The sequence below is a fragment of the Hippoglossus stenolepis genome, chromosome 4 (assembly GCF_022539355.2).
Source record: "Hippoglossus stenolepis isolate QCI-W04-F060 chromosome 4, HSTE1.2, whole genome shotgun sequence".
In the NCBI taxonomy this organism is placed as follows: domain Eukaryota; kingdom Metazoa; phylum Chordata; class Actinopteri; order Pleuronectiformes; family Pleuronectidae; genus Hippoglossus; species Hippoglossus stenolepis.
The window spans coordinates 6493453-6517495 of NC_061486.1; the positions used below are offsets into that span (position 1 = coordinate 6493453).

General features: G+C 42.2%; 1 protein-coding gene across 8 annotated transcripts; it reads left to right on the plus strand.

The window, feature by feature from the left end:
- Nucleotides 1-141: 141 nt before the first annotated feature.
- On the plus strand, nt 142-24008 carry stim1a (stromal interaction molecule 1a). Of its 8 annotated transcripts, none has more exons than XM_035153816.2 (14): nt 142-350; nt 1057-1189; nt 4812-4942; nt 6864-6978; nt 8282-8393; nt 8867-8982; nt 11942-12119; nt 17292-17469; nt 18188-18364; nt 18584-18684; nt 18841-19070; nt 19876-19956; nt 20418-20835; nt 21268-24008. In XM_035153816.2, exons 2-14 carry the CDS (start codon nt 1072-1074, stop codon nt 21776-21778), a joined length of 2466 nt encoding a protein of 821 aa, XP_035009707.1. In that variant the 5' UTR covers nt 142-350; nt 1057-1071; the 3' UTR covers nt 21779-24008. The 8 variants fall into 8 exon arrangements, with proteins under 8 accessions (XP_035009707.1, XP_035009711.1, XP_035009708.1 ...); XM_035153820.2 differs by having other exon boundaries at nt 143-350; nt 20418-20481; XM_035153817.2 differs by having other exon boundaries at nt 143-350; nt 18197-18364.
- Nucleotides 24009-24043: the final 35 nt, after the last annotated feature.

Genomic DNA, 24043 nt, shown 5'->3' on the forward strand with positions numbered 1-24043 from the left:
GTGTAATGCCTTCAACCAACCACTCGATGACGCACTTGAGCAACCCCTGACAATCCACCGTGTTACCCTCCGGACGCTAGGGGGCGATAACTCGCTGCTGGGAACCAGTGGCCCGGGGAGGTGGGGGGTGGGCTGCAGAAGAAGACGGTCCCACGGTCGCTCCACATTCTGCGGCTTTTCTCGCTTCAGTCTCGATCGCGGAGGAAAAAGAGACCCACACTTTTTTTTTTTTTCAAAAAACAGGAGGTGGAGTTCACAAGCCTCAACTCCGGAGGATCGTCCAAACATCTGCTGCTGGGATGTTGACACGCAGCTGAAACCACACGTCCGCCGCCTGCGATACATGACAGGTGAACTTTATTCCGCCGTTCGCCTTCTTGCGACGTTAGCATTTTGTGTTAGCCTAGCTGAAAACTCTGTGCTTTATGACGACACTTGACATGGTTTTCGATTAGCTAAAACGTCACCGGTGAGCTAACGTTAGCGCGTATGCGGTGAATGGAAGTCGACGGTGACATAAAGTAACAGTAAAAAAAAAAACAGGTGGAGTTCATGTGAATGTTTTTCGTAAAATGTTTTTTTTTTGTGACGTTACTTTTGATATTTCACCTCAAATCCGTAGTTAGCCGAGACGTTAGCTAGCTAGCTGGCTAGCTGGGGCTTGTCAGGTAAGCAGCAGACAAAAACAAACAAACCAGGCTGCTGTTACTTTCTATAATCGTATTATGTCTCTCCCCCGGATCGTTATCAAGATCCCTAAACCTTCGGCTAACCCGTGGTTTAAATGCTCCTCAAGCTAAAGCCAGGTATTAGCCGGCTGACGACTGATTCATCCAGGAAGAAGAGGAGTGATCGCATGTGTTTGCTGCAGGGGCATCTTTTATGTAACTAACCGTATTTTTTAAGCAGATGAATGCACTTCCCTCTCCCCGCCGAGGTGTCATATGTTCGCAGGAGACAAAGCACTCGCATTGTGTGTCACGTCTAATTTATTCACGAAGCGGCACATTTCGTTAAAGGCTGCAACCATCGTGTTGTCTGTCGTCTTCTCCGCAGCTCGCACCACCAGCCATGGAGTTCAACACATGTGTGTCCTTGTGGATATTTTGCTTGTGTCTCGCTGGAGAAAGTTGGAGTGAGAAGACGAGCTCGCCCTCATCGGACAGTCCGGGTGAAAGTGGGGTTCCAGGTGAGTGATGAGCCAGGGAATCCATCTGCTGTTGTATTGTACATGTCAATTTTTATCCACCTGTAATGTTGAGATCACACACACGCACGCTACAGATTGGCAGTTGGAGCATTAATGTTGGTGCGACATCTTTGTGACTGTGCAGCCACTAAATGTAGCCATGCTGAGAATAGTCCAGCTGCCATTCTCCGTTAAGCCCGGTCCTCCAACTTATATCAAGCCCACTAGTCAGACACAAGGTAATTGAGCTAATGGTGTTACGTGTGCCTTAAGTGGTAGTGTCACAATCAGAGAGCAACAGTCAAACTGTGCATCATAAACATTTCTCCTAGATTTTGGCAGTAAAACACACAACAGAAATTGTTATTCTTCAAGATTTTGTTCAAGACTTCATGACTTCAAGACTTTATTTGTCATGTGCATAACATTACTGAATTACTGAAACTAAACTAAACTATATATAATAAAACCTAAAAAGTGTTTTTAAAAAAAAAATATATATATATATACCTTAAATATAAATTATAAAATATATTACTGAGTAGAATGAATATATGAGAATGTAAGTAATACTAATTATGTAGTGCAAATATTACATTGTAGTTTTCATTGCATATTTTCTAAAATTAAAAGCTGATCTAAACCATTTGACCACAGACATCATTGTACTGTAGAGGACTAATTAATATGGGAATGTCGACCCTTACAACTTGGATTTACACCTCTAAACTTATCATGTGTCTCCCAACTATGCAACCTAATGTTACAGAGTAAAAGCCAGTGTTGGGTTCCCATAACAGCAAGTTAAGGTTTAATTTAAGGCACAAGCATTTTGGAGTGAAATTAAAAAGATGGCAGTTTAAAGATAATCTCTCGCAGAAATTCATGAAGGGATTTCACACAAAGTGTGACGGCGGTTGCATCTGGCACGGTCCTGAGCTTCCCATGAACCTGAATTTACCTCGAAATGTATGAGCCAGTAATGACAAGATATGACTCAGGGTATTTTTCCTAGAGAGTTTTATCATTTGTGTCTTAACTGCTGCTCAAGTTTACATTTTCAAATATTTAAACACATTATCCACTGTGTTAGTAGAAACTCTAAACTGCCACTACTGGGATCTTTTGTTGGTTCTGCTGAACAGTGCGGTTAAACAGGTGAGACATAGTCAAAGTTGTCCGTACACATTTTGCACTCAGGGCAGTTTTACAAACATATGTTGTAACAGGCCCAAGAGGCCACAGTGTGTGAAGGAATGTGTTCTTGACAGAGATTTTCTAAGTGTAACAGGTATTTTTTAAAGGCAGAACAACTTAGCGACTTCAGTTATGAGCTGGCAAAGTTAAGGAGGTTTTCTTTATCTACATGCAGGCACACAGAGTGACTTGCATAACTTTCGCTCTTAAAAAAAATAAAGCAGGCTGACTGGTATGTAAATATCTTATCTTGTGTCTCTGGGGGTTTGCAAGCCAAATGAGAAAGAGGGCCAAGTTTTGTGTAGTAGTGTTGCAGGGGGCAGGCTTTCTCTGGGTTAAATGTCGTTCCTTGTTAGACACAGGGGATGTGAATGAGTGAATTTGTGGGACACCAATTACCTTTTAGGTATGTGGTTTCGCAGGTTCTCTAAAGCCTGAAGGCTTGCACTGTGCGACTCCCTTCATTTACCTTTCACTACACAGAAGTTCAGGTTGTGCATCCATCCTTCCTAGTTCCGCTTCAGTGGTTTCATGTCCAGAAACAAAAGGCATAAAACCATTCATGGATACAGGAACTTGTGCAGAGATTAATTCGAGTCGTGTTTTACTTTCTGCTTTGTTTCGTCTGCTGCTAAGCCAACTTGTCATAACATGTGGAGTAAAGAATGCTAGGGTTGATGTGATGAGTTGATTAGTGGGAGGGGGGGAAATACGCTGTAAATGCCAGCACGCCAGCACAATGCAAACCAAATGCCCACAGCTGATTATACACTTATTTGTGGGCGACAATAATTAATGACAAAGCTGTATCAGTTGAGACACACCGACATGAGCTTGGCCGTGTAGGAAAGGGGAAAGTTATAGTTTTCTACACCATACTGTTACAAGGAAGATGTAACCACATGAGGAGAAGTTTTTTTTCCTCTGAGAATAATTTTCACCTGTTCAAGTGCTCAACCAAAAAGTGCCCATCTACCAGCAGACTAAAGTAAAATAGAACCAAACATTATAGTCAATAAAAAACTTTTGTAGCTGCTCGTTGTTGGTGAGAAAAAAAAACCAAGCTTACATCCGGTTAGGAAGTGAAAACTATTCTTTCATATTGTTGAGCAAAGCCAGCCTCCACCTTAACCCTTACCTTCCCCTTTTGTGGGCAACGAAGTGCTCAACCAAGCAACCTGTGTTGACATACGTCTTGTAAAACTTAATTTAACAGTAATGTGGCAGTGACACACAGAATAAAGTGGTTGTACAAGACAGACTTCAAATGAATTAAATAAAACATTTGCTTCAGACAGATTCAGAGGCACTTTACTTGTGAATTTACTTCAGCCACACAGCTTCAAATCAAAATACAACAATAAACCTACTGTCATTATTACAGGTTTCCTGACATGCCCTTTCACACAGCATGCAAGTTTGTCTGCACCACATGCTAAACATGTTTCCTCTCAGTTGGAGTGGTGATGTTATCTCTGATCTGTGGCGGAGAATTTGTAATCCCTCAGGAAGTAGAGTGAGCACAGAGGGCAGACAGGGTGCACTAGTTAAATTACAGAAGGCTTGATCACATAATTGCTTCAAAATACATTTAATACACACTGATATCCTAACATGTTACTGAGGCATCCTGTAAAAATGCTGAATATAATTTAAACTCACAAACACAGGTTTTCTGATGACATATTTATGTTGATGAAAAATACTTTAAAGCCCACAATTATTAAAAAAAGAGTTGGTCTTGGGACATGTCCCCTTTCTGTTCTACTCGTGGTATCTGCCTTCTCGATACCATCCCCATATTGAGTGAAAGTCTCTGTTATAAACGAGGCTTTGTCTTCAGCGACAGAATTTTACAGTTCAGTTATCTTTGCGAGAGAGAGAGGCTGAGTAAGAGCAATCCAGCAGGGGACTTTGCATCCTGACTTTTCTGCTAAAAGCACAAAAGGTCAAAAGCCATGAACCTGTCTGGCCATCACATGACAAGGGGGAGTATAGAGAGCTATTGTAGCATTGAACTGACACGAGTGCTTGAATGACTTGATTTGTTTTTTTAAATGTGTTTTCTTTACAGAGTCATTAAAAACAAAAGAACTTGTATTTTAACTTCCTGGTGCAACAGGTGTGTTTCTAAGTTTTCATGGGAACTAAAAATGAATTTAGAGTATTAACAAATAACAGCGTCTGAAAAAACGGCATGCAGATTAAATGTCTAATCTTTTTGTAGTAGTAGTTGTTGTAGAATTTAGAAGCTGCTGTAGTTGTAATAATAGACATTCTTGGTAGCAGCATTATTATCAATCAAGGTGAACACAGAAGGTTTTATGACAAACACTAACAAATGTGGATAATGCTGATAATGCTGTTGACCCATCACTTTCAAAATTCCCTTAACACCTTCTTGGTATGACTGTTTCTCCACCAGATTTTTGTCGCATCGATGACTCACTGTGCAAGGATGAGAACGCCCTTCTCAGCTTTGAGGCTATCCGTAGTATCCACAAGCAGATGGACGATGACGCAAACGGCAATGTAGACGTGTCGGAGACGGACGGCGTAAGTACCAGTCTAAGAATTTGGCATCATCATGAACTGATGCTTTGATGAAGGGTGTATTGTGGTTTGAACGGTCATAGAGTTGGTCAAAAGAAGAAGGCTAACGGGTATTTTACTGTTAGCCTGTGGCATATGACTCGCCATGGGTTTTGCCCATGTAATGGTCAAATTGTCTCCGGTGCCTTTTTTCCTGAAGTCTGGTTGCTACTGGCTTCCATGTTGTAGATTCTGATGTGGGCAAAACAGACTTACATTTCTTAGGACTAATTACCAGTTAGAAACAATATGGATATATTGGCTGATGTATTAGAAATCTCAAAAAGCTGTATACTGCTGTCAATAAGTTGGGTCTGTTGCTTCTCAGACGTCACTGGTTCCTTGAAAGTCGCTGTGTGGACTCCATGCAGCTTTTGTCCTGTGCTGTAGTCTAAACTACACGCTGCGGCCTTGAGGAGGCCTCCTCTGGAGCCTTCATTCGGTTTAGTTCAGTCTGTGTCATGTGGGCCAGGCCAGAGCAAGCAGAGTCATGACTGCAACCCTTTCTGCTTTTAGAAAGAGGCACTTGCTATGCAAATAGCCCCAAGGCAAAGAACCCAATGTAGTACGCACTCGTATCTGAAGTGGCTTTGAGCCGAGAAATACAATTAGGAGCACTTGACGACAGTAGTCCTGCTTCCTTTTATCATTCAGTGATTGAATAAAGAGGTTGTTGATTTCTTTATAACCAGGATCAAAGTCTCCATCTGGCTTTTAGGGATAATGTTTGGGCCTTGGTCCCATTATACAGGTCCTGCTAATTTCCCCTGAAGTATACAGTATTTTCAGAAGCCTGGTATTTCACCTGCAGTATTTCTACTGCAGGTGAAACCCTCCCACACAAATCCATCAGCAAAGAATGGCACAATGACCTATTACTGTCTTCCACACATGTTGCATGAGTCGGCTTTTGTGGGGGTGCAAGATGTTGTGCAGGGTCTTTTTTATTTATTTAAACATAGTGACTGTGTTAGCCTACAATACAGTGGGAGACAAGTAGTGTGGCTCCTTAGCTCAGTAGAAGTGGACGACTATCACTCCAATGGGGACGAGAATGGAATCCAGAGGGCCATTCATTTTATTACACTGTATTTTTTTAGGATGAAGTTCCAGACCAGTGAATAGTTGATGGAAATTTTTTGTAATTTTTCAGGTCATGTATGGTTAAGATATTAAGTCTTTCAAGCTCTTTCTCGTGGTGTGTGTGTGAAGGAAATAAACACATAAGCCACAAGAATTGCATTTCTTCCTGTTATTGGGGTCATAAAACCCACAGTAGCAAATAGGTCAGTGCTCACAATGGATGTGAAACCCTCAACAGAAACTTTCCAACAACATTTTAAAATGTGGTCTTTGCCCTCCATCTGTTTTATTCAGCCAACCCCTACTGGGTCAGACTGACTGAGCGGTTACCTCAGCCAACAAGGTCATGTTTTCTGTCCGTTTTGTTGTTTGTTCGTTGGTTGGATAGTTTGTCGGCAGGAATACGCAAAAACTACTGAACAAATTTTCTCAAAACTTGGTGAAAGAATGGGACATTGGCCGAGAAAGAACCAAATGATGTAGATCCGGACAAAGGGACAGATCCAGGAACAAATTTTTTGACATTTTCACTTATTTCCTGATGGGATATTGGTTTATCTTGATTAAATTGAGGAGACTGATATGAGTGTGTGCAATTTGGTGTGGATCCATGTAACAATTTGGATTGAATGGGTTTAAATGTGGTTGTGTTGAAACATTGGTCAAACCAAGAAGACTAAAGTTCTGTATGCTAAGATTGTCAGTAGTGGAAGTAGAAATTTAGTTTTCTAACAATGACCAGTTTACATAATCAGTTTAAAATGTATTTATAACCATTACAAATGTCCTTGTCATCCTGCAGTTCCTGAGAGAAGATCTTAACTATCATGACCCAAAGGCCAAGCATAACACCTTCCATGGGGATGACCAGTTCATCAGTGTGGAGGACTTGTGGAATGCGTGGAAGGGCTCTGAAGGTACATATTTAAGGCTTTGTGTTTTTTTCCTTAAGTGGAAGCAGAAACAGGCCTTTCTTTCACAGCATTTATAATTTATGTGTATGCATTGTGGGACCGTGAATCCTGTTCTGCACACCGTGTTCCGTATCGCTCTGCCAATAGTGACTGTTTGAACCTGAACTAATAACTGTTTGTGTTTGAATGAAACACTCCTCGTGACGAGTGCCAGCCCCAAAGAAAAACAGCATTTCAGTTACAGCCAGTAAATCAAGGGTTATGTATTTCCCTGCGACTGAATGTGTGAATCAGACATTGCCCCCGCTTGACCTCCTCACTCGCCCGACAAAGGCGCAAGGCGGTTGACCAGATGCCATGTCAAGCAAAGTGCTGCGTACTTATCAGCTCCAGCCAGTGGCAGAGTTATCATCGAGTCTGTCAGCAGGAAATTCACATCGCTCTCACCTCCTCCTGCCCATCTGTTTGCCTTGAGAGCACTTTTCATGAGCTCTGCTGTATCTGGCACTCATGTTTTTTCAACCTCTTTCCTTTGGCTACCATTCTCCCTTTTCTTTTTTTTTTCTGCTTATAGAACTGGCTTACCCTGCATTGCAGTTTCTGCACAGGGCTCTGGTGGGTTAGAGCCAGAAAACTGGGTTTTTGTTAAACACACTGTTAACTCTCAGACAGAAGCTGCGGAGCAGATTTCTCTTCCCAGCTTATTAGTGTGATCAAGCGGTACGTCATATAGGAGCATGATGGGTCTGGAATTGTTATGACAGTGACACGTTGTTGTTTTGGCTCCATACGTTGGGTTGAGGTTAGTCCTGACTCAGCCAGCCGTCATGCCATTCAAAGGCATTGTCATCAATTTCAGATGAGCTGAGTAGGAAGGCGACACTAGGGGACAGAGAGTATTTGAGAAAGTGACACAACCTTTGGTACAGTCATCATATTTAATATTTGGTGGCAGATTTCATTTGTTATCTCTTCCTCCCTGATGTCTAGGACACATAAACATCACTAGTATCTCCTGTGTTGTCTGTTTTCCAGCCATTGTTATTGTTTTCAGAGACTCTTTGCCTTCAGTCGACTCTTAGCAAGTGAAATACAGTCAATGGGATTTATTGCTTGACCCAGAGGGAAAGAAAATCATTCTTAATGTTTATAATTGTTTAGGATCCTTGTTTTTTCTTAAATGAGCTGTTAGACCAAAGATACAAGAGAAAACCATTCACACACAATTTAAGATGGAAGTCAGCTTTTAATCACATTGTCATTGTTGAATGGTTGTTTAATTGTTTTGTTTTTCTTTTTTTCTCAGTGTACAATTGGACAGTGGATGAGGTGGTGGAGTGGCTCATCACATATGTGGAGCTGCCACAATACGTGGAAGCATTTCGCAAGATGAGTTTTAATGGCAGCGCCATGTCAAGGTGAGTGATGATATGACTTGTATCAACGTTTCTTAAAGATTTATCATAAAAATGTGACTTCAGCTAACACCACTAATAAAGTTTACTTCATATGTGACTGGTATTTTTGCTCAGGAATAAATATTTAATACTTGAATGAAAGTGATAAGACTCAAGCCACAAAGTGTATTTATGACAATAGATAACTTTTTTCGTGCTAGCAATTAAATATGGTTGAGATTATTTACCTTGTATAAATAAGTCAGTGTTCTTTTATTGTATTTATTATATTATTATAATTGATTTTGTTTGGCTGGAATTACAGGAATCCATTGCTTACATGAGCAAAAATAGAATAGTTAGTTCTCTATTAGTGTTTTTAGTCAGTTTCTTTTAGGAAATGGGGTAATGTTACAAATGGCTCCAAATAGATTTTGCCCTTTGCTCTTCCCTCCTTGTTCTTGCAGAATAACTGTGTGTCTGTTCTCTCTCAGGCTTGCCGTGAAGAACACCACGCTGACTCTCTCTATTCTCAAGATATTGGATCGCAGCCACGTGCAAAAGTTGCAGCTCAAAGCCCTGGACACTGTACTGTTTGGAGCTCCCCTGAGTATGTGACATCATTCTTTTTTTAATTCCATGCAATATCCTCAGCGATTTATTCCAGACACTTCAAATCCCTGAATAGAGATGATAAAACAGATTCAGTTTCATTACCTTTTATTGAAGTTTTAGAATTTAGGCCCATTTATTGTCCTTATGAATGGCAGGACATCTGAAAAGCTTGTCAGTGCTACCTACTACTTCTACTTATTTTTATGCTGGTCTGGAGGTAACTGGTCTTTTAGGTTTTAAAAAAAAAAAAAAAGTTTTTAAAGGTTTTGTAGCCTTGAGTTTTGTGCACCCAGAATGCTTTTTAGTCGTTTCAAATGAAAATCATTCTATCAAGTTTATGGCTTTCCCAAATCTCCAAAATGAATTGCTCCACTTGTATAAAAGTGGTCATTAGAGAGGCGTAAAATATCTGCCAAACAACTAGCTCAGCACCTCGCCTTAATTCCCATGAATTGGAAGAACATTAACAACCTCCCAATATTATGTCACTACCATCGCCTACTGCTGCCACTTCTCACCAGCCCTGTGATATGTTGCGGCCAGGTTTCGTTTGCTTAATATATTTATTTCACTTATTCATTTACCCACTGGTTTACTTCAGGTGGCCCTGTTTTTATACACGAGTGTTAGGCCACACAGCTCTGTACTCCAGACACACCCGTGTGTGTGTGTGTGTGTGTGTGTGTGTGTGTGTGTGTGTGTGTGTGTGTGTGTGTGTGTGTGTGTGTGTGTGTGTGTGTGTGTGTGTGTGTGTGTGTGTGTGTGTGTGTGTGTGTGTGTGTGTGTGTGTGTGTGGCCTTAGACAAAGACACACCCTGATCATCCTCTCCCTCTCCTTCTCCTTCTCCAGTATCACTCTGTCACACATTGAAATCTTTCAGGTCTTTCTCTGTTAAGTTGTTTTTGTAACGTCACCTTGGGGATAGGGTGTGTCTCAGCTGTCATACCTCTCGGCAGTACTTTTTCATGCAGTCTCTGCGAACTTAGATAAATTGTGTTCTGGAATAACTGCTATGTTTTAAAAAGCATTTTTCAAGCAGAAATACCAAATATGTGATGTCAAGCAGCTTCATAAATGTGAGGATTACATTATTTTAATTGTCATATGACAGTGACCTGACTATCTTTGGGTTTGGGGCTGATAGTCGCATAAAACAAGATCTCAATATGTCTCCTTGGGCTGATACTGGATTATTTGAGAAAATACCTTGTAGATGAATTAATAATAACAATAATAGTTAGTTGCTCCTACAAAATATTTATTATGGTGTGCAGAGGGTTCCCTAGCCTTTGAGCTCTGTCTTAAACTTACCCATTAAGATGCAGAGTGCAGATAAGAGCTGTATTGTGTGTATTTTGTGAAGCAGAAAGAGTAAATTTAACGAACCTTTTATAGAAGCGGTCATTTGCATTTAAAACGACCCCTCACCGGCGAACAGTGTGTCGTGGTCTGTGTCTGACATGTGTCATTGTGGAGGTTTTGTTCATCACACCCAAAGCTGCCTGCTTGTGACAGCCTCTCAAAGTCCCACAAATAGTCAGACCGACCCACTGTGTGTAGCAGCAGCATTTTTAGACACGTGTCACAGTGGATTGATCCTAATTCCGTGGATAGTTGTGTAATAATTAACCCGAGCGCATTGGAGTGCAGCCATTTCCTGTTTATGGTTAATTAAATGTCACTTCATGCTTTCTCTGTATTCTTGAAAGGAAGTGAACGTTGCAAATTGCATAAACTATGTTTCCTGTTTTTAGAGCACTATTCTTACTTGTAGAAACCGGAGCCTTTTTACTGTCCTTTTAGATTTTTCCGTTCTTCACCTCTGGTTTGTTGCTATGACACAATAGCAGTAGGAGCTGGTCCGAGATCCTCGGCTCTGATGAACCTGTGTTTGTTCTGGGCTATATCAGCAAGTCTAGAGGAATATACACAGGCCTCCTTTACCAACATGATTTACCACAAGCTGGAGACTCAGTGATGTGACAGTTCTTCCATACAGAGGGCTCATGTGGAGAGACATGTTAAATTAGGATTCATGTGTCATGTGTGATTTGTCTTATCTCTTTGGGACGGAAGTGAGGCAGGAAGACGATTTCAGCTGCCATGTCATCATGATGTTATGCAAGAAGGGAAACTTGTCTTTGCTAATGTATTTTAACTGGAACTTCACTTCCTCTATCTCTCACTCCAGGAAGTAGAAGTCGTGTTTTCTACATCTCTTTCCCGCACACCCCTTTGCAGGTTTTGCAAGAAAAACGATTGTCGCTTTGAAGGCTGAAATTCAGCCTTTGTGTCAGTTGCTGCATGGCAATTCTCTCCTGAATTATCAAATTTTACTTTATGTACATAAACTTTACATAAACTTTATGATACTGGATTTAATGATAAAATGCCCTTTGAAAAATAAATCTCTCCTGAGCAGTAATCTGCGTCGAATCTAATGCTTCTTTCAAATTTGATTGCTGCATTTAAGCTGCTGTGACTTTCAATAGCAATGAATTCTTAGCAATGGCAATGTACTCACACCTAAATCCTAGCTGTTGAGAGTAATTGCAGCTAGGATTAGGATCTTAGCTTCTCATTAGTACTAAAACATTATAGCTGCCGTTGTTTGGTTTTGTGTGCATGTTCTTTATTCGCATCGGTGAGCAGACTGAAATAGGCCGTGTTAAGCTGGCTTTATCGTGGTCTTTTGCTCTAGACCCCTCTCACCGCAGCCGTACTGCTACTGACTTGTCTATTTGTGTCGCGCCGCAACACTTGCGGTATGACGGGCTGCATTCGTGTGCAGGCTTCACACCACATCCTGGTGAAGGTGCTCATAAAGCAGCTTTGTCTCATGCCCTTGATGCATTTCCTGGCCGAAAAAAACGCGTCCTCCTCTGCATATTTACCGTATGATTTTGATGTATATTTCTTTACTAAATGTTCTTCATTTTTCTGTTTCTCACAGTGAATAGACATAACCACCTGAAGGACTTCATGCTGGTAGTGTCAATTGTCATAGGCATGGGTGGTTGCTGGTTTGCCTACATCCAGAAGCGCTACTCCAAGGACCACATGAAGAAGATGATGACAGACCTGGAGGGGCTGCAGAGAGCTGAGCAGAGTCTGCATGACCTGCAACAGAAGTGAGGGTTTTTCCCCACCACTCAGTCACAGTATTGTGCACACATACAGTTTTACATCTCCCCCCCCCCCATAAAGGGTAGTATCAAATATGGCACAGATTTATTTGCCTTCACGTGAGAACTTTTAAATATCAAACAAATGAACAATTTATTTCGCACTACCTCTGCCCTCCCTTAAACTTACTTAGAGCAAAGTTTTACTATGCAAAAGAAAAATGTGCCGGATTGTTAGGAGTTTGCATATAGTGGTTCTCAACCCTGTATCGTTACACTGGATTTCACTGACACAGAGTCACCACTGTTTTAAAGTTGGAAGTGAAAGACTATTGGGTCATCAGAGGTGATTCATTACACTCAACTTGAGACAAATGAGTCTAAATACATTGACTTTAAATGAGTCTTATTGAAATTAAGTTTAACCATTAGATTATATTAAAACATTTGTGGCACATTTTAAGTATTTTAGGTAAATGACTGTTGATTTGAGTTTGTTTGCTGCTCGAAAAGCTGGAATGCTCTTCGAGCCAGTCTGACAACTCTGTACAACTCGGTGTCATTTTAGTAGGAAGCTTTGTGAGACTTTGTGAGACACACCTCTGTGTCTACTCTGTTACATGAGTAGGAGGGGGGGGAGAGACTCTGTGTGAGAGACAAAAGCTCCTTTCACACATTCACAGCAACCCTGAACTTTTTTTTATCTTTACCCAGAGGAGCTGTATGTGTGAACGCAAATGTCTGTATTCGTTAAACCGGACATGAAATATACTTTTTCTCTGCCAGCTTCTCTTTTACGTTGTCTGTGTAATGTCCAGTAGAGCCCCTGTGTGAATAGAGATGGTTGTTATTCAGATAATTCACAGCCAGCCAGGGGGCATGTTGATCATTCATTTCAGAGCTCATCTCATACAATCTCTGGTTGTTTGCTGCGTGTGTGAACGGGCAGGACTGGATTCTCTTGACGTTGTCCAGTGGTCACATGGCTAAAATCTGAGAGATATTCTGTCGCTATCTTTCTCTCGGAGTGATCAGTTTGCATGTAACACAAAGCTGAAATCAGAGCTTGTTACTAAACCATATCAGAAAATGTGCTGCAGCATGTCCGTGTTCAGTCGAGTGTAGAAATGACCATACGATCACAGGACAGTGTGGTTATCTCTCGTGCTGAGAGGCCACAGACGCATATGATCACTGCATAGAGTTAGGCTTCCTAAATTAATTATGCACACTTTATATTGTGAAACGCCGAGTAATCTTGGTACTAACACAAACTGTGTGGTGAGGAGATATCTCAATTCTCAGTACAGCAGCCAATTGTCTTCCTGGTAACCCATCAGAGGTGGTTTGTTTGCTGGCAACGTGGTCGTATCGAAATCTTGCTGATGTTTCCGGTGATGGGTTTAGAAAACGGCTTCAGGACACACTGGAGGGAAAAAGCCTGAGAGCTTTTGGTGATTATGCAGAAGTGGCTGCAGTAGGGTCCTCAGGATAGATTATTTGGGGCTTGAGAACTAGAATTTGGGGGAAATAAACAAATAAGTCACTCTAGGATGATAGTAGACTTGAAACACTAAACTTCTGATATTTGGTCTCTGATTCCCAAAAACAAGTGAATATGTGACCTCTGTGAACATTACAGTTTAGCCCCTTTTTTAAATACAGATTTTGGATAATCCTTTTATCGAAAGGGTTCTGTTCTGGCACGACATACCTAATGCTCAAACCTGGTGTATTCTGGCCTAAGAGACATCAGCTCGTTGCTGCCTCAATGACTAAATGTTTTGAAATGAAGCACCACAAATAGAATGCTTATACAGCTGTTAAGAGCATCATGACTAATAACTAAAGTTTATATGTCAAATCTCACTTATTGATCCTCTTAATACCTCGAGGAATGCAGGGAATGTGCTTTTAAGCTTGCACGTCTCTTATTCCTTTAAAGGACACTCATTCACAGCTTCATCTCATTTACAGCTCAGTGTTTTTGAGCTATTTAAAGGAGTAGGCCTTGCCGAGGTGCATGGATGGTGCCATTTAAATTGTTACGTCATGACGAAATGACATTAAATGTTTTAATCCACAAGGTTTTCTTGTGTCATTGTAAGTATTTCTGATGGAAGTAGTTTATTGGGAGAACATGAACTCTGTGAAGTTGCAGCTTTTCTATGATTGAATTGAAACATTAGACGATTCTTGTAATAGTTGTTTTATTATTAGATTTTTTTCTTAAGTTCGCTTACTGGTTTAACGTAAAGATGCCACTAGCTGCAAGATAAAAGAGAAAAAGAGTGGCCAAAATGGGACGTGTTTAATCTCTGGTTATGTCATGTTAAGATAGATTGATAACCAGGGAGAGGCTCAGTCCCATTTATTGGCCCAGAGGAAGGAGCAATGACAGGCGGTGCCTCATGACTCCATAACATTCCTGACTTGATGCTCGGGAACATCGAACAGGGGAAAGAAGAGCTGCAACTTTCAGCCTGTGTTGTTATATGATTTGTTATTACCCACACAGATGATGGGAAAATAGATTTTTGAAACTTAACGAATCAGAAATGACAGATGTCTGTGTCAGTCTTGGATACTTTATGTCCACCGTATCCCATCATCCATCCCATCATAATAGACAAACGAGGTGTATCTCTTTGTTGGAGCATTACAATAAGAGGATGGAAAGTATTTTTCTGGCATTCGCCGGTTGAATACTGACCACAAACGCCAATGACTGCTCTGCTGGGGACAAACTCCGTCCCTCTGAGAGACTGGCAGGTCAGACTACATGCCACCTCTGTGGCTTTAAACTTTGATGGGTTGTGAAAAAACACCTGCCACTGCCAACTTTGAAGTGGGCTCTGACATTTCTAACTTGCTAAGCTAATTGCTCACACTTAATTCTCCTCCGCAGATCAAACCAGAGAAGTTTTAATACATGTTCAAGGCCAATAAGAGTTGTTCACTATACTTTTGTGACACCTTTTATTAGTTGTTGGTTGTTTCTGGTTGTACTGTGCTGCTTTACATACAGCACCTGGACCAGTCAACAGTTCAATAGTATTGTGCAGCCACATTTAAATCTAATCTGTGATGGATAAAAACTCAGAGGAAGAACAAACAAACTGTTGTTCCTCATGAAGTGGAACCATTAAGCATATTACACTGACTGTTTGCAGTAGCCGATGTTGTCAAAAGCAAAAGGGCGATATTGAGCAGAAATCTGTCATTTGTAAAGTTAGTGTTGAGCATCAAACTTTCCTAATTAGACTTCCTCATATGTGAGGTTTGGAATTGATTACATTTGACTGAGAACAATATCATTTCTGCATATCAGTACATTTCTTAAGAAATGCACTGATCAATTTTCTGTGGTTAAAAAAATAGGCTATGGGTTTTTCAGCATCAGTGTCTGATTCCTGCCATTCCTGGAATTGTTGCTGGTTCTTCCACTAACATGACTTACTTGAAATAACCAGTTTACCAACATAATAAGGAGAAATGAAACTACGCTTCAGAAAAGTGTTTTACTCTCCGCTATGACTCCTTGTTGCAAGTTTCCAGTAACAAAGACCATTAGTTTGACTTCATTGTTATTTGCAATGCGCACGATGCGAAGGAATTGATAAGCTCAGAGACATGTGATTCCAAATGGTTCAGACTGTCTGGCACCAGTTTTTGATTGCCATCCCTATTGTGGCAGTGGAAGGGATATTGTGTTGTGTAATTGTAGGTCGGTGTGACTAGCGAGAAAAGACTCTCTGTTACAGTACGTGTTTTAGGAGGTGAGGGGGAGAGAGGTATGTCCTCGGTCTCTAGCCGTGCATGTCTTCCTGATCCCTGCTGCCAGCTGCTCTCTTTCCATACCTTCAAGCAGATCCTGTGTTGGTGTCAAGTAGCCTGGCCCAGCCATGGCTTCCCTGTTGGGAGACAGTGGGAGGAGGCTTTGACTAGAGCTGTACTTCCTGGGTGCCTTTTACAACGCTGTTTGACCCTGCCCCTGCCTCACTGGTGTTAAGCATGACTGCTGTCAGCTCAAGTGCTAAGTCACCCACATTTGGACAGGGGTGTGACGCGCAGGGAGGCACTTTGGAAAAAGACATGGACGCCGACATTTTGCTTGAATCCTTGATTTCCAAAATGTTACAAAATTAAAATAAGAAGTGAGATAAATATAATAATATAAATAATCTGTTCCTCTTCACCTTCTTCACAAAGTCTACACAGACAGTGTCTGCGACCTGTGAGCCCCTGAACCACTGGTCAGCTGAAACATCACTTGGCGTCTTCTCTCTCTGTTGCTGTGCCAGTGCTGTTGAATCTTAGCTCGAGAACGGCAGCGGTCAGGGTCGAAAGCGTTAGCAGGACTGCCCACCAGCCACATTTTCCATAGCGAGATGTCGGGATCAACTTTCATTCCTCTGCCCTTCTCTGCTCCCTCTGCTGTTGTTCGGCCCGGCAGCAGGCGAGTGCTGCTCCCTTATGACTAAGAGATAGTATTACTGACCTGCCCTTTACATCGAAGGAAAACATTAACAGTCTGAAAACAGAAATGAGTTTTGTTGAGTTTCCTTGTGATACTGGGACTTGGAAATTACACTGTAGTGACTGATTGGATAAGCCCTTAATTTCCATTTTCAATGGAAATTAAGGGCTTATCCAATAATTTCTAATTTCCCTGAGTTTTAAAGACTGTACATACAAATGGTGTGTGTGTGTGTCTAAGCACAAATAATTATGTCATAAGTGACAATCATTGTAAACTGTTTCAAGAGGCAGGTCTAAAATTATCCTCCACTTAAACCAACACATGTATGTTCTGGTTACTGCGGGAGCATTGGGTACCACACTGTACTGTTCTAAAGTTACACAACAGCTGTTCCCTTTCTTGGCTCTGCTCCCTCTGATGTCAGTTCATTGTGAGCGGCCGAGCAGCTGACCCCATCTCTTTGTTTTATATGTGTCAGCCATTGTTTCCGGTGAGGCATGACCGATGCAAGTTCTGCATTCCGCACATACATGCTACTCACATGCTTACACGTCATGTGTCCACAGAAAATGACACGGGCGCCTACTACTCTACATTTCTTTGTTAAGCCTCATCGTGCACTCAATGTTTTTCCTTCAAGAGAAACGGAAGTTGAGAAATAACGGTTATCTCTTTGTTCCTCTATGTGTCCTCAGGCTGCAGATTGCCCAGGAAGAGCACCGCACGGTGGAGGTGGAGAAGGTGACCCTGGAGCAGAAGCTGAGGGATGAGATCAACGCAGCCAAGCAGGAGGCCCAGCGCCTGCGAGAGCTGCGCGAGGGCACAGAGAACGAACTGAGTCGCCAGAAGTACGCAGAAGAAGAGCTGGACCAGGTACTGGCAAAGAGATTAAAACATGAGGGGGGGAAAAAGGAATATAAATGAATGGATAGGGTTTTATAAAATTCTACCGTGGCAACAACACAGTATGTTTAGGTCCATCAGAGTCTCGCGCTGGCTATAGTATTAACACACCCACTGAAGTCCATTTGGAGTTTAGCAGGAACAGCACAGCCCACACAAGTAAGAAAAACACATGAGTATCTGCCTGAGGCGCTATCACTGTGATCCAGTTTAAACACGTGTGTCACACACTGTTTTTCCCACAGTGATAAACTGGAAACGTGTAAAGGTTTCAGACTCTGTGTTGTTACAACACACTTTGACGTTCGTGTTCAGTGATCTGTTGAAAGGCCTGTTCACCGCTTACCCTAGTGCATTCAGGAGACTGGCGTTGAGATCCAGTCCTTCACCATACACACGGGTCCATGTGATCCTTTAGGCTTCTGTAGTATGTCTAGATCAAGTCATGTCTGTACTTTGTGTAAATAATCATGAAATTAGAATTATGTGTTGGCTAATAAATAGCAAAGAGATTAAATAAAGGATATTCATAACTTTTCCTTCATCTAATATTTAAAATTTTCTGCAAAATGTAGGTTTTTTAGCTTCTTTCATATTAAGAATATATATGACAATGAAAAAATAATCATTGCCAAGACTGTATAATTTAATAATTCAAAGTGTTAATTTATCAGTTAATATTTTACATGTGTCACAGGTGCGTATGGCATTGAAGAAAGCTGAGAAGGAGCTGGAGTCACGGAGCAGCTGGTCGCCGCCGAATTCTCTCCAGAAGTGGCTGCAGCTCACCCATGAGGTGGAAGTACAGTACTACAACATCAAGAAGCAAAACGCTGAACGGCAGCTCCTGATTGCCAAAGAAGGGGTACGCATGTGAAAACCAGTTATTGACAAACCATTTTAATTATAGTGGCTTTCTTGATTTTAACTTCTTTTCTAAAAAAATATATATATATTAAGTTCTGTTGTATGTCTGCAAACACGATTCCCTGATGTAACATCACACAAACACACACACACACACACACACCCGTGTTTAATGTCAATACAGCTGAGATAAATGTTTGGTCACTTGTTTGCACAGGCAGAGAAGATAAAGAAAAAGAGGAACACTCTCTTCGGGACTTTCCATGTGGCTCACAGCTCCTCCCTGGATGACGTGGACCACAAAATACTGTCAGCAAAGTGAGTCTGTGAAAACACAGACTTGACTGAGCGACTTAGAAGTTGCTCACTTTTGTCACATTTTGATTTAACATCTCTTGATGCAGGTATATCGAAAAAGTTAGTTCTCCTCCTCACTTATTTTACCTTGCACCACTTTCTCCTCTTCTTTCTTAGACAAGCCCTGGGCGAGGTGACGGCTGCGTTGCGGGAGAGGCTTCATCGTTGGCAGCAGATAGAGATTCTCACCGGCTTCACCATCGTCAACAACCCAGGCCTTCCTTCACTGGCCTCAGCCCTCAACCTCGACTCCAACTCAATGGGCGGCAGAGCCACACCTCTGCACTTCATCATGTCCGACGACATGGACGACATGGACGAGGACATGGTGCCCGGAACTCTGCAATGTAAGAGTTCATCCGAATCTCTCGGCCATTCAATGGGGATTAGCAAACGAACACAATCCAAGACCCCGTCGTCGAAATCCAAATATCAGCCCACATGAGAATTTGGACCTTAAATGCTACAATTACACAAATTTATTCTCATGTTCTTCCTGGTGATGGAGGTAGTGGGGTCACTTGTGTCTATCAATGAGTGTTGTTCTACATTTGTATATTTTGTACCATGTAAAGTCACATGTCTGTCCAGTTGAATATCATTTGTTAACTGTTCTCATTTTTTTGGATAAAAGTGTTAACTGGACTCGATTCTGGAGACTGAAGACTCTGACTTTCCTCTGGAAATTTTACTGTCATGAAAAATACACTTCATCATGAGTACAAGTTTCCGTGCTGAGCTGTTTGTAGTGGTTGTGTCCTCTGATGTGTGCTACCGCTTTGGGTCAAACACAAGTTAGAGCATAGTCGGTGCCCAATTTCATTTCTTATTCAGGTCGACTGTAAGACTCAAAAATATGTTAAAGCTACTCATCAAACCCTCATGTGCAAAAACACAAGAATTCCTCAAAACACACATCATCTAATCCAGAAAAAACAACACAATTCCAGTGACCATAAAGTTTTGCAGAAGTTGACACATACCAGGTTTGACTAACAGCGAGCGAAAGTTGTACTGCAGGGTCCCTTTGCAGCTGCCGTAGCGAGTAAGTCTTCAATCAAAATTAATTGCACTCCCATCTCACTCCCCTCTCTCCCTCCACCACCTCTCTGGCATTTGCCTCCCACTGCTGCCTCATTGGCCGAACTACAGACGGCACCCGGCTGTTGGAACGGCGAGCCAGTGACCTGTGGTCCGTTGGTTCAGACTCTCAGCCCGTGTGGAAACATCCTGGTTGGCCATTTATTCATGCCCCAGTTCAGTTTTTTAGTCCGACATCCCTGTCTCTCCCCCTTGACCTTCAAACGCTCACACAAAGCTGGAAAACTTTTTAATTGGCAGAACGCTGCAAAAGAAAAAAAGACAGTGCTGCGTTTGTCCAAAACAATCCTGACCTTTCCTCAGTTGCTTGCTTTTACTCCCTCTTCTTAATCTTGGCACCACCCTGTGCAGCCCTTCCTTCACCCATAGTTTTATATCGTAAATGAGCACCTCCTTTAACGAAAGAGCCAATTATTGTGTAATATTTATCATTGTAAGCAAGTTATCTTGGCTGGTAACACTTCCATAGTTAAATGCCACTTAAAATCAAGACAAATATATTTTATCACCCACTTCCTGCTCAGTCCCCCCTTCTCCCTCCGACTTATTTCTGTGAAGTGATTGTTGATAATTCTGTTGTTTTGTTCCCACAGCTCCCAGTATGATGTCCCTGCGCCAACGCCACATTGACCCCCAGCTGGCCATGGGCTCCCAGAGGTTGGTAGAGAGTTGTCTGTTGCCGGGGCAGCAGGGCGAGGGATCCCCATACCCATCCCGGTCTCGGGCCGCCCTCAGACAAGCACGTAGCCAGTCGTTTGGGCAGCTCGACTGCCTCCCTCTGCCCCCTCTGTCCTCGGCTGTGTCTCATCCCTCTATCATCTGTACCAGCATCCCAAACCCCCAGTCCCTGTCCTCCTTCTCTTCCTCCTGTTTACCCAGCTCTGTGGGTGGTTGCGTAGCCCCTCATTCCTCCCATTTATATCACGCCTCTTTCCAGCCCATGGACCCCATTCCTGATTTCACCTTCTCAGATGTCTCCAAAGCTCACTCCTCGTGCAGCGACGGCCTCGGGTACCCATCTCTTCTCCATTTTCCACACACAGCGCATGTGCGTGTTTTTTTTTCTAACCAATTTCTTTCATTTCTTTTTTTTTAACACATGCATCATATTCAGAGCAACTTTTTCTTCCTTTTTAAACAACTTTGAGTTCAGTTGTCATGCTTTCTTCACTTTTCTTTTTTCATTTTGCTTTCACATCATTGCACCTGAAAGCATTGCATAATCTATACATTGTCTCTCTTCCGACCGGTCTCATTGTTCCCGGTGTTCTTTGTTTGCACAACTAACAAGTGTGGAGTTCCAGAGTCCAGGCTGTGCCCAGCGTGTCCATGGCTTTGCAGACGTAGCGTAGATCCACCACAGCATGCAAGGCTTCAACTTTTAACTGGTTTTCACTGTTTTGTCACTTCCGCTAACTTTTCCTTTTTGTTTCGCCTCCACAGGGACCTGAACCGTTCCGACTCTGACTCCTCCCTGTCACTCTCCCAAGTCGGTGATCGGCTCTCAGCCTACAGCTCCAAAGGCCACCTAATCAAGCCCACTTCTCTCATGCACGGCATGTCCAGTCGCTCGGAGGATGCCCTCTCACTGCATGCTCACACCCCGAACGGAGGGAACCGCGTACACGAGAGCAGTCCCGGCGAGCCCGTCACCGACAGCCCCGTTCTCGTGAAGAAGGTGTACAGCATGGAGGAGTCCCCCAGCATGGGAGAGATCAACAGTCTGTCAGAGTCGTCCCGCTCCTTCAGCCCCAACTCCACTGAACCGGACACACCGTCACCTACAGGAGGGCAACTGGGGGCCGCAGGGCCAAAGGTTAACAGCCGCATCCCGCAGCTGTCCTCCAAGAAGAGCCCCCTGGAGGAGGACAGCGGCTCAACAGGAGAAGAAACAGATTCCACTGCCAGCCGCAAGAAACACACCTTCAAGATCTTCAAGAAGCAGAGGAAATAAGGGCTACACGAACTGCAGGCTGTCAGAGCTGTCGGACTGTATTCCTCTGGTCTGTTCTTGGGAGAAAAATAAAGGGTTTGGAAGTTTTTGGGGTTCATTAATGGTGAAACGTCTTCACCATTTGTTGCCGTTGCATCTTTGTGTAGGTACGCCGCCTACTGTGAGAAACTGTGGGAGCAAGCAGCTGTTGAGTTTTATCTGCTTCTTTGGTCAATGTTGGATATGCAGGGATTGGGTAGATTTGTACATTGGAATGTAAAGTATTATTTATTCTGCAGGAAATTGTGCCAGTCTCAAAGAAAAACTGGTCTCCCAGTGAGTTTTTCTTTCTCGTTCTACAATCTATAACATTTTGCATGTCTTCACTTTTGTTTGATTGATACTCGAATGCTCTTTAGTGTTTGCTTGGTTCTCGTCGTCAACCCGCTTTGACTACACTCGATGTTTCTTTTATTAAGACCTAACCACCTAGCCTACGAATCCAAAGTGAATGCGCACTCCTTTATTTTCACTGAGTACTTTGTTCTTATTGACGGTTACGACTTTTCCTGTCCTTTGTTGTTGTCTTCTCTGCAGAGCAAGTGGCTCATTCAGCTTTCTGTTACGGCCGGAGTTTGCTAACAGAATTCTCGGACTAGAATATATTCTCACATTTCTCTTTTGGCTGTCAGAAAAAGTGTTAAGTGTCGTTTGGATTAACATCAGTATAATAATAACTTGCAGCTCTTGGATCGCACCCAAGAGCAGGACATCGTTGTCCACAAAACAAAGTAGGACAAGACATTAATCTCCCTGCGCTGTTACAAAAGGATCGTGTTGCAGGGTTGGGAAATGCTTTGCTGAAATGTCCAGTTTTTAAACAATGCCAAGGTTCACCCCTGATAATTGTTTGGTCCAGAAGTCGGAGTCTCCGACTTTTGTATACGTAATATTAAGTGTTTGAATTTCCTGGTTCAAATGACGAGCTTGGATGTGGGTATCCTTTTGTCCCTGGGCAGAAATGTTACCAAAAAATAAAACAGAATTACCAAAATGAAAATCTACCATGAAAAAGATCTTTATCGAAGACCTTAACACAAAATACTTGAAGCATATTTTTTGCCACAACTATTAAAAACAAAAAAAGCAATTATGTCTTTGTGTTTTTAGGATAATCTTAAAATCCAAATCGAATCCAACATTTCCCTTTGAATTTAGAATTTTTTTTGTAACTCTGTTTTGTTGATTCTGTTTTATTGAATATTCAGGTGGAAGATATAAAAAGGGGGGGGATGGGCGCTGGTAAGGGCTAAAATACAAGGCACAAAAATAAGATTTGCTCTGTATGTGATAGAAATTCTCACGTGGTATCTCTCTGTAATCCACCTTCTCCAGTGCAGACGATCAATCACGTCGATGTGCCAAATCTCTTTCTGTCAGTGGCCTTGTATTTCGCAGTGTGTCGGGCCACGTGCGCCCCCTGTACACAGAACACACGACCACCTGATGTATATATATACTGTTTCTCCTGAGGTCAGACGTTGAATGTCCAAGCGTATTCTGTCTGTAACGGTGTCCCCTCGGACGCTATGTTTACATTTGTTACAGGGATAATTCTGCTTCTCAGATTACGGCAGCGTGAGAAAACATTGTGCCAGTTTTGATATCGACAGCTTCTTGTATACGAGCACAGAACTATGCATCAGTAGTCGTAGGTGAGTTACTTCAGTAGTGCGGACACCAGTAGACTTAGGGTGCTCCCGATCAACAAACTACCAAAAAGTACTGCAGAGAACAGTCGGCCTACCCCAGCCTCACAATGTAACAGGTGGTTTGGATGTACAAGACGAAATATTTTATTTAAAGAAACCATGTGAAAAAAAAAATATCAATTTCCTAATGGTACTTTTTTTTAAAGGTGTCGATTGAAACTTCTTTTGCACGACAGCTGTAAATGGATTATACCATCTGAATGAGTGAGTGTGTGTCCGTCTGCACCCAGTACAATGCACCGTATTGTTGATGCATGTCAACTGCTATAACTAAACCTATATTGGGTAAGAAGAGTGGATCAGCTTAGGCTCTTTACTTCCCACCACACTTTCCGTTTCTCTGTCTTCATCTTGAGCTTCTATTTATGGAAACATACACGGTATATTTGTACAGAGAAAATGATCATTTTGCATCTTCTGTGATGGTCTCGACTTTTATGGAACTTCTGCATGACAGCAATAAACTATTTTGAATGAAATACGAGGTGTTCTGTTTAGATGTTACACCACATTA